This window comes from Diachasma alloeum, unplaced genomic scaffold (assembly GCF_001412515.2).
Source record: "Diachasma alloeum isolate Michigan unplaced genomic scaffold, Dall2.0 Dall_scaffold_00179, whole genome shotgun sequence".
In the NCBI taxonomy this organism is placed as follows: Eukaryota; Metazoa; Arthropoda; class Insecta; order Hymenoptera; family Braconidae; genus Diachasma; species Diachasma alloeum.
This window is the reverse complement of record NW_021680345.1, coordinates 5,116,882-5,128,163: the sequence shown is the minus strand read 5'-3', so window position 1 is coordinate 5,128,163 and position 11,282 is coordinate 5,116,882. Positions and strand designations below refer to the sequence as shown.

Sequence of the window (11,282 nt, the reverse complement as noted above, 5' to 3'; positions counted from 1 at the left end):
CGACTTTTTTTCACAATCAAAATCCCTGTCACGCATTCAATATGTATATTGCCATTTTTTTCATGTTCAATCATATATTCCTCGTTGTTTTTTTTCCTCTCTCCGTGGAATTTAATGGCAATTGCACTCGTGCATGCTCATCAATTCGCTGATAATTTTCCCGAGAACGAATAAATCATCGGTGCAAAAAGCAGGATGAATGTAATAATTAATCTGCAGGTACATTGTTAATCAAGTGCAATTCGATTAAAATTATTCAATTAAACTTTATTACTCTTCTCCATTGAAAATGATAAAATGCATGATTCATGCGACGGGGGATTGGTGGGTGGTAACGGGGGGATGTAAATTAAAAATTGGAATTTAATGGAAATGCATTCAGATTCATACTCATACAAAATTTATGTCAATACACTGGATAGACACGGACATCGTCAATTTATTCCATTTCCCCGTTTTGTTGATTCACCATGTTTTATTTCGTGATATAATAAAAAGTCATTTTAATTGAAAATTCGTGGTGAATTATTCAGCTCTTTTATAAAAATTTTTTTTATTCTGCTCGGAATTCCATTTTTTTTTATTCGACGCGTGGCTAATGAAGAGGGGTGATAACAATTCATGAGGATGTGGATTGCTTTTTATCAATTTTTAATAATTAAAATTAAAATTCAATAATTTAATAAATTCTAAATTCAATCATTTTTCTTTTTGTAATTCGTTTTTGTAATTCGCCTTAGAATTCCATAAATTTCTCCCCATGACACGAATTTAATGAGACCTGAACATCGAGAGATGATAGAAGCTCATCTGAATGTGAAATTTTTCACATTCAAAAATTTAACTTTTCTCTAATTAATTTTTTATAATTGGGAAAAAAATTAATTTCATTCTCCTTTCGGGTAAATTGAACGAAATGCCGTTATGCATGGGGAAGTAATGAAATTATTCGTTTACAGACGCCATAAAAACCCCTTCTTCAAACATAATATTAATTTTTTTCTCTTGTCTTTTTACCATCAAAACTTATTCAGCTTTTTCCGAACCAATTTGATAATTCTATTCATAATTCGATCAATTTTTCTCCAACATACGAATTTAATGAGCCCTGCATATCGAGAGATGATAGAAGCTCATCAGAATGTGGAATTTATTACATTAAAAAATTCAACTTTTCTCCAATTAATTTTTCAATAATTAGGAAAAAAAATTAATTGCATCCTCCTCTCGGCCAAATTGAGCGAAATAGCCTCATACATCGAGAAGTAATGAAATTATGCTTTGTAATAACACTCAAAAATTTCCGGAAAAATCTCTCATGAAGATTGTACTGCGCCACGAGGAACGAAAAAGCCAAAACAGCCAAAAAAAAATTGATGACATTATTCGATACGGGAGCTTGATGCTTTTACAGTCGATATAAAAACCCCTGCAACTCGAGTACTTTGTGTAAAAATATGCCCAGCGATATTGCCCGGTTCCTCATAAAAAAAAACTGAAAAAAATGTATCTGCATAACTTTTATGCCAGAAGCCCTCCCCGTCGTCGTTAAACTCTCCCCTCGCCTTTTTTTCCGTAATTTTCTCCCTCCTCACCGGGACAGGTGCCTTGTTAATTGCCATTCTTTTCCAAATATATTCATAAAACGTATCTCTCCCTCGCAGAGCCATCTCATGAAATACAATACCATTTTATGACTTCAATTATCATCGACCGTGGAGCAGTAAAAAGATATCCGAGTACTTCTGTTCGAAGTTTAAAATTGTTTTTGAAAATGTATAAATTGAATATTCACGGTGCATCGTTGCATTAAGGAATTTCACTGGGGTTGGGAAGCAATCGGATGGCCTTGGGGCGTGGGAGGGGGGATTCATTTTAAAATGACGAGGGGATGGGGGAAGACAATGTTTCTCTTACTTTTGAAAGAATCGTAAATGGAGTTGGAGTGTGTACTCTCGACTTCAATTCTGATCTTTAAATTTTTCCCTCGATTCTCGGAAATTACTTTTTGTAATGACACGAGAACTTTTGCATTTTTTATTGATTAAAATGTGAATTTTTGGGTTTTAAATTGGAGCTTTTTTAAATTAAATAAATGAATAAATTAACGAATAAATAAATGAGTGAATAAATAAATAATTTCAGACACATCTCTTCTTGTGAAAAGTACATCTCGTTATTTTTGTTTAAAAAATCTCATTTTCGTTGGAATTAGAGAACATGTTGTACATTCTATGGATTAAGTTTATCTATTTTCTTCTCCTTCGGAATGAAATTAATTCTTGTCCATTCTATTGAATAACTCCGTCAAAATTTCATCCACTTCATGCATGTCCTTTCACTCAATATTAATATTCCCTTAATTGAATTCCAAAGCGAAATTTTTCATCACTGAATTCTCCATTCGAATCCGCCATTTTTGTTTTATTCTCCCATGAAGTTGAGGAAAATAGTTAACAAACATGAGAAATTACCAATGAAAAAAAAAATAATCCAGGAGAAATAAATGGAGGACGTGGAGGCAGGAGAGAACGCTGGAAAATGAGGGGCTGAGGGAATGGGTCGAGAGGGGGAGAATTGCGAGTGAAATATGAATAATGCATTTCTCCAGTGACGCTCAACTCAGTCTTCAGTATTTGGAAAGTAGTTTTGCGGAATGTGAAGTGTCTTTGGAGAGCCCCTGGAGACTGACTAACGAAAAACTTATTCTCCATCATTTATTTTTCTTGGGATATTAAAAAAAAATCCTAACTTTTCTCCTCAGTATTTTTACTCAATTCTGGGAAACAAAGGAGAAGAATTCACTCCAGGAACTTCAGACGAGTTTAAGTGTTCGGAGATTAATTTTCATTTCTAGAGAAGAATTTATATATTTTTCATAATTTACAATCGCGTGAGTACAGCCTTAAAAAAGAGAAAACAAATTATTATACATTTTTTTAAATGCAATTGTCTAAGCCCCATTTGATCCTAGATTACAGAATATTTTGCAATGAGTTAATTAATTTAAACGAATAATTACAAACAATTTCCATTATCTATTTATTTATTAACAGGATAATTTCAATTTTTAATAAAAAAAACTCGTGATTGTAATTATTTGTTCTAATTCAATTGTTCAGGCCTCATTTGGTCCTAGATTACCAACCATTTTCCAATGATTTCATTATTTTAAATCAAGGATTATTTATTTATTTATTTATTTATTTATTAAATATAATGGAATTTCCATTGATCTTGTTCGTGATAAATCAGTCAGTGTTCTTGAAAACGTGAAAATTCCGGCAACGTTTCTTCTGAATTTTAAATCTGTTGCTTAATTTTCGCGATAGGTTTGAAAATTCAAATGCATCCGTTACTTAAATTTCAAAAAAATTCTAGGAGTGCACCTACTATTCATCCCTTAAAATGAATGTTTGAATTATTTTCGAATGCAATATACTTCCGATAATCCTCCGTAAATGAATTTCCAAATTAGATGACAATAAAAGGCACTTGTATTCTGAAATCCCTTGGCCATCGATACAATCACGAATAATCTTGCGGATTACAAGAGACTCAGCAGTTTGACCCCGCCTCGAGTTTCCGACAAGATGAATCGCCGGTTCCGACGGCACCACCAGCAACAGCCCCTGGCACACCAACATTACCCTCTCGTCCACCCCCCGACTGCACACACCAGCACATGCACCGAGTTACCGCACGTATCCCCAGTGTCGAGGAGCGTAAGCTGAGAGAGCCCACCCCAGGGGCTTTAACCACTCGCCTCCTAAGTAGGTCTGGTTCAAGGTCTCGATCCTACGGTCAAGCTGAAAAAGGTTAAAGCGAATCATCCGAAATAGCCGTTCCACTTCCCCCATTTTCTAGTCCAAAAGGAACGACACTATCAATGACAAATGACGAGTTAAATTCACCACTGGAGTGCATCACAGAGGATCACTATTTTTACTTATCGATGCGCTCTACAAAGCAATGAGTGGTTATTAGAGGCACACACGTAGATATTGTGCATTGTGTACTAGTGTCTAATGAAGCGTGTAGTTAAATTAACCGTCTTTAGTTACCACAAACGGGGAGAATTCTCCCGTGGTTATGGAGATGTTATATTCACACCACTGCACGACAAAGCCCTCTTTGCGTTAAGTGAAGGGCAATTTTCAACTGAGTAAACAGACGAGACAGCTCGGATACATCGGGAATTATACGAGGACAAAGGGGTGGGTGAAAAAATCAGGTAAACAAAAATATGGGGAAATTTTTCAGTTCGAATGCCGCAATAGTAGAATATTTTTGGCGGAGTTGTCGGCATAATTTTTGGAAATTGTTATCTGGTGACAGCTCCACTGAAATTTCAAGGAATTTCGCCATTGAAAATTTATGATTTGATGATGAATGAAATTCAATCATTCTCAAATTTTTAAGGAATTCAAAATTCAGCGTATTTTTGAGGGCTTCTGTTTTCTTGCTGCTCAAAAATTTGGAATATCATTGAATATTTTGTGAAAACCCGATATTTAATTATTTTTTCCTCCACAGAAATGAACTTAATGCCACTCCTGTAAAAATTCTGAGTCAATTTTCCGTGAAATTTCCTTTCTAACACTTGGAACAAATTTTTTGGCTAAAATAAAAACTTCCGATTTAAATTCAATTATTTTATGAACATTAATAGAAATCAGTAAATTCCTGAATTTTCCATGAATTTTTTCTGACGCTCAGAAATGTGAAATTGCAACGACTTTTTCGAGAAATTAAAAATTAAAAATTTAAATTAAAAATTTAAAATTTTATTGTTCTCAAGGGATTAAAAACGTGACACTCTTCATTCATTTGTTTATTAAATAACCTAATTAGCATTAAACCAAAGTTACGAAGAATTAAAAGAAACATTTACATTTAACCTTCCTAATTTAATAAAACAAACAATAATTATTTTGCACTCCAATTAAAACCATGAGAATCCTCTCAATAGACATAAATAGGTATTCAAATCGCCGCACCCATTGAAAACCAATTAGACCCGTGTATGTTTTTCAGAGATGTGCATCAGTCCACAGATGACATTGTTGACGAGATGATTGGATGTGGCCGGTGGCAGCTCTTGATAACTCTTCTTCTGAGTTTCTGTACCCTCAATCACACGTTGAACACTGGTACCGAGGCACTGATGCGTCCAGACGGTTGGTGGTGCAAAAAGCCACATTTTCTTCATCACTGGACTGATGTACAGTGGATACTGTACAGTCACAGCATCGAATCAGTGAGTAATAATCTCCGGTATCTCATTATTTTCGATTAAATTCCCATTAAATGCGCATTCTTCATTCTGACACAGTGTGTTGGTGTGTGCAATCGTAAACTCTGGGATCAGCAGTTTCTGGCTGATGGTTATTTTCAAGGTTGCAGTGTTTATGACATTGATTACAGAGTATTGATTAATTTGAGTTATGTTGAGAGGCCGACGATCGATACTGTTAAAACTGTGGCTTGCCCTTATGGAATTTATTACAGCAATATTGGCGGCCAGAATTTGGCTGAGAAGGTAATTCTCGAAGGCTAATGTACCAACTCCGGTTGAAAAATCACTGATCACTTAATTTTCCCTACTTTCATAATCGACAATCACTTCAAAAGAATTTTGACATACTTTGTCAGTCAGCAATCATAAGTGAAAATTTAAGTGACGGTATCGTAATTTTTCACAGGAGATTCAGATAAAAATTACGGAAAAGATATGTAATTTTTATTGAGTATTTCTCTCCATGAAGAAACTTACAATTATTTGCGCAATCAATATTCACATTAAATCAATTTACCATTACTCATTAAGTTTCCAATTCAAGAATTGGAGTTACCGATTCACTCCTTATTCATGAATGATTCTCATAATATTACGAAAAGTAATGACTACCGTCCACCCCTGACGACTCGCGGTAATTCTCCTAGTTCAACCGAGGATGTGATAATGGCGAAATAGTGTCACGCCTCTGGCAGTCGTCCAGCACATTCGGAAGAATAGTAGGCTACATTGTTATGGGCACCCTGGGTGACTGGATCGGTCGGAAAACCGTTCTCTTCATCTCCTGCGGAGTAGCTCCAATTACAGCTGTTATGGTTGCAACCTCAACCCATCACATCCTCTTCATCCTATCGAGTGTCATTAATGGCTTCTTCGACGGTGGCTTTTCAGTTTGTCTGTTGCTTATTCTCGAAATCAGCAGTAATCTCCGAAGATCGGAGTTGTTGCTGATTGTTTGCTGCTGCTTCGGTCTGGGAATAGGTAACAAATGAGTGAAAGAATGATGTGATTTGGTCTTTATCTCCGAATTCTTCAGGAATTCTGCCAACATTCACGAATTTCTTCAAGTCCCATGACCTGATGATGGTGTCCACCCACACCTTCTTCATCCTAATGTTCCCGTTCATCAGGATAATCCCGGAGTCTCCTGCGTGGATGTTCTGTACGAGAAGACTGAATCAATTAAACAAGACGATTAAGGCAGCATCAGGAATGAACGGATCTCCTGTCCCTGCGGGAGTCCTCACCTACTGCAACAACAAGAACCTTCAGCTGGCCAAGAGGAGACCCCAGCTCTGGCACGTCTTCCTAGAGCCGGAGACCGCTTGCGAGATGATCGGCATCGGCTACCTGACAGCCCTCTTCGCCCTGATCTTCGGATCCTCTTACTACTCGATCCTGGCGCATGTCACCAAATCCCAACTAGCTAACTCCCTTCTGGCAGCTGCGACCATGGGAGGCATGCTCTGCGGACAGTTTTGCATGGTTCTCATGGGACACAAGAAGATCCTCCAGATTGCTATCGTCCTTGTGCTAGTCAGCTCCTTCATGCTGATTATCGATCTTCATAATCTGAAGCCATCCAACACTGGACCAACTACTACATTGCTGCTGGTTAATGTGGCTGTCGTCAGCCTTAGCTACGGAGTTTTGTTGAATTATAATTCTAGGACTGTGCCGACTCTACTGAGGTAAGTTGATGATCATCTGGTTTGTTTCCAACTGCGAAGTAGTCTTGACGTTGTTTTCACCGAAAATCGATCCGACAAACCTTATTTTTGATAAACTTGATAAACTTTTTATAGCTTTACACTTTACACTTTATATGGCCAATAAATGTCATCTGGTTGTGAAGTAGTGAAAGCTCACGGCAGAACAATTCTTCAAAAAGTTTTGAGAAGGAATATCTTCCGACATTTTCCCCTGAAAGCAGTCGTTCCTTGGACGAACGCAAAGTTAATGATCGAGCTAAATTCGTCTCGGTGATTAATTAATGAAAGAAAAGTATGTTTTTCTCAGGGGAACGCTGTCCGGAATCTGGAGGAGCATCTGGGCCCTCTTCGTCTGGACAGGCAATCACGACTACGTAAAATTCCCAACAATGGCAATATCCCTGATAATGACCTGTGTTCTAGCTGGATTATTCAGTCTAAACCTCAAAGATTTATACTACCGTGAATTACCAGATACAATCGAGGATTCAATTTACTTTAAAATGTAAATCCAAAATTTCCGGAAATCCCGAGGCCCCCTCGCTCAATCTTTTATTAATGGACATTGAATTATTGATAGAAAATCCAAACCAAAACGCTGGATGGTGGAGGAGAATGGAGAAGTTATTGATGACGAGGGGAAGAATCGGGGGAACAATGTCAGTATCTTTAAAAAATTCAGGAGGAATTCTATTCAACCTAAAATCATTGATTCCTAAATGCTAAATCATGCATTGTGTAACCATGCGAATATGGCTGAATAGTTTTAATAAAAAAGGAGTAAAATGGATTGTAAAAATGGGGGGAGAATTTTTTTTTTTTGGGGGGGACTATTGGAGCTTCTCTCCTGTGGAATTTTTATTCCAGACTCGGCAACACCGCGCGCCCAATCGATTTACATAGACACACACAGAGGGGGCTGGAGGCAGTGTATTGCACACCTTCTGGCCAAAGACCACCACCAGACTACCGTTTTTTCACGCTCTTACAGATTCTTCTCTTTTTGGATTATTTATTCTATCCTTTTTTATTCGTTTTCCTGCTTTATGGCGATAATGGAATAGATAGTCTTTGATTTGTTCCTTTGTTTCACCACTGTGGGAGAGTGTTTTCAGAGATTATGAAGAATTTTTTCGTGATGTTGGTTGGAGGATTCCCGATCGGCTATTCTGAAAAATATCGAATCGGTTTTTTTTGTTTGAGGAAAATTCAGTCTTCTATTCCAGTTCTTCATTTCTAATCCCCCAAATCAACCTACAAAATACTTTTTACTTTCGTTCTCTTTCCTGTAAATCATTCTTTTTTCATTCAAGATCCAAAAAATCGAATGATTCACGGATGAATTCACCACAAAAGAATTAATATTTTTTATTTTTAGTCACTAGGTTTGGGCGCGGGCTTTCGCGCGCTTATCTATTCGTTGTGAAAATGAAGAAATTGAATTTATTAAACTTCATATACTCGTAGATGTTTTATAGATATTGATAATGACTTGAATTTATGTATGAAAATCTGAGAAGCAAGAATCGATCATTTCTGCGTATGATAAATATGAAAAAATTAAAATTTGTGAAGTGAAGAATCATTTGTGAATTAAAAAAATGTTGAAATACTGTTTTTTTCCTCATGATCAACAATTAGGCAATTTAGATGTTTTTATATAAAGATAAACTTCACACATGAAAAAATGATAAATATGACGCAGAAAACATTTTTGGCATTTGAAGAATTTGAAAATACCGGGGATTTTTTCAGCGACTATTTCACGTGACTCATTGACCAATCAGAATTGAGAATTGGCGGTCAGGCAGTTTCGAGATATTTCGATATAAAACAACTTCACGTTTCTTTCGTCTTTAGTAAATAAGAAGATTTTCAATACAGACAGTCACATTACATGTCGAGGACTATTACATAAACATCTCAATAAACAGATATGGATAAAACAAGCGTTCGGTGGACCTAAAAAAACTTTACAAATTTTGCACAAGGAATTGCGAAAGGAATTAATGTTGTCAACGGCAAAAGTCTCTAGGACAGCCCCTCCCGCGACCCCATAATTTATGTGTCAAACTTTTCGCGTGATTTATCCCGAGAAATTACACTCGTAAACGACGCTAAAGCGATCAGATATGAACAACAAACCGAGTAGACAGACGATTTACGAGGGTTTCACTAGATTTTTCAGCCCTTCCCCCCGAATCGCCCATTAACCTTGACAAACGTTTCGAATTCCCAAAAATTTAATTCTCCAATATTCCGGGAATGAAACAGTTACGTAAGACAATACTAACTCAAGTCCTCCCTTGAGATAGCGGGTGTCTTCCCCCGGGCATATTTTCACAGTTGATCAGACTCGGTTATACACACAAACCGAAGTGAAACAGGTGGCACCTGCCGTCGGATCCAATTCCTCCTAAGGATGCTGACGATAGAGATCATCGGAGGGAGGGAAACACGAGAGATTTCAACCGCATACCCCGAAAGAGGGAACGAAAAACCGTCAGAGGTTACAAACAAAAATAAAAAAATGGAAAACGAACGTTGGAAGGTGCACGAGCCGGTGGAAACAGGTGGCCAACACTGTGGAGGCGCCCGTTGGTGCGCTCGAGGGTGAAACTATACTTGAAAAGTCGAATCTTTTGGCCGAGTAAGAGGGGGAATCCCCTGCTTGCCACCTGACGGCATCTCGTGCCCGGAACTCGAGACACAGTCGGCTTGAGATTCGGTTGGTGAGTATTTTCAAGTTCTGGGATTGTTACGCTGGTCTTTATGAACGAGTGGGTAAAACGTGACGTTTTTAATTGTTCATAGCTGTGTTTCGAGGTTTTTTGGGGAATTTTCGACATTAAAATTGACTTAAAGAGAAAAAAAAGGTTTTTTTTTAATTCACTGGAATTTAATATTTTTTAGCGGCATGAAGAGTGAAATTTCTCAATTTACTTGAAATTTCAAACAAAACATAAATATTATGGACCCAATTACGATGCATTTTCAGTTAATCTACTAAATTATGAATTTTGAATTATGTAATTCATTGAAATTTCAGTGGAATTCACAAATTTAAATGGTCCTCCCTCAAACATTGGGTTTCTAACGAAAAAAATTATACTTCGTCTTCCATTTTTTCTTATTTCAGATTAGAAATCTTGAAATATAATTTTGCTCTCCACACGGAGAGAAATGTTCCGTAAAAATTATGGAACGCTCTCGAAAAATTCCGTGACAGTTCCGTAAAATTTCCTACAAGCGCACTTCGCTCTGGAATTATTCAGATTAAACCCTAATTTTTCATGTGAATTATTTCCTTGTTTTCAAATCAGACCTGATTTATACCAATCGCATCAATTCATCAAGCAATATTGACGTTTAGAAAAGGTCCGTTTTACTCCACTTCCTAACCCCCGTATTTGGTGAAAGGGCTTCGAAACAAGGGACTGACCGCAAAAAATAGAATTCCTATTTGGAATTACAGGGGTTTGGAGGATAATTTTAACGAGATGCGGAAGGGTCGACTTTCGGATGAACCACGGATGCATGTGGTTGTTTTGTATTGCCTCGGTTGTGCATACACGTGCCGAGCACAATTACCAGGGATAGTCCGTTGTGATGAGCTCAGGGCACTTTGAGGGTATTTTGAATTAATTTGATTGATATTTTATGCACGCCAGGGATTAATGAACAATTTTTAATTGCGTGGAAAATCAATAATGCAGGATCTAGACTATTATAAATTGGTATCGAGTGAGTTTATTACGGTAATCCGATTTTACTTCATTAATTTCTTGTAAAATAATATCTCGGGATCGCTTTAGCAGTTAAATTCTGATGTGATTTATTCAGACGGATTAAACAGCATTTGGGGATTTACATATTAAATTTATTATTTATTTATTTATATTAAATTTATTTTTTAGAAATTTAATATATAAAAAAATTGTTTACATATTAAAAAATAAAAATAAACTAAATAAACTATAAATACTATAAATTAGTACTACAAATATTATAAAAACTCTTAATACTATAAATTCTGTTTTTTTTAAATTATTAAATTTATATTTTTTAGGAATTTAATATACAAATTTAAATTTCTAAAAAATTTGAGTAAAATATCGAGATAAAATTTTACAATAATTTTATCATTTAAATTCTGTAGTGAATGATGCATCCAGGCATTCTTGTTTTCATTTCCAACGGAGAAATTACCTATCATTTGGAGATATTCATTAAAAAAATCTCCCATAAAGTCTAGTTGACCCCCCCCCCCC

The 11,282-nt window shown here is 36.3% G+C and overlaps 2 protein-coding genes across 2 annotated transcripts in view; both read left to right on the top strand.

Annotated features, from left to right (window-relative positions):
• Positions 1–5,053: 5,053 nt before the first annotated feature.
• LOC107042214 (probable tRNA (uracil-O(2)-)-methyltransferase) overlaps positions 5,054–11,282 on the top strand; it is a 40,799-nt gene continuing 34,570 nt past the window's right edge. The window contains exon 1 of the mRNA XM_029126429.1: positions 5,054–5,260. The gene's annotated coding sequence lies outside the window, so the exon portion shown is untranslated. The remainder of the gene's footprint in view (positions 5,261–11,282) is intronic.
• On the top strand, positions 5,075–7,730 carry LOC114841496 (solute carrier family 22 member 15-like). Its single transcript, XM_029126496.1, has 6 exons — positions 5,075–5,260; positions 5,336–5,542; positions 5,995–6,280; positions 6,336–6,990; positions 7,319–7,516; positions 7,592–7,730. The coding sequence occupies exons 1-6, from the start codon at positions 5,075–5,077 to the stop codon at positions 7,728–7,730; spliced, it is 1,671 nt and encodes a 556-aa protein (XP_028982329.1).

Coding starts and splice junctions, on each gene's coding strand:
- LOC114841496 (XM_029126496.1), top strand. CDS start 5,075: ATGATTGGATGTGGCCGGTGGCAGCTCTTGATAACTCTTCTTCTGAGT. Junction 5,261..5,335: donor ACAGTCACAGCATCGAATCA/GTGAGTAATAAT, acceptor ATTCTGACACAG/TGTGTTGGTGTGTGCAATCG. Junction 6,281..6,335: donor CTGCTTCGGTCTGGGAATAG/GTAACAAATGAG, acceptor CGAATTCTTCAG/GAATTCTGCCAACATTCACG.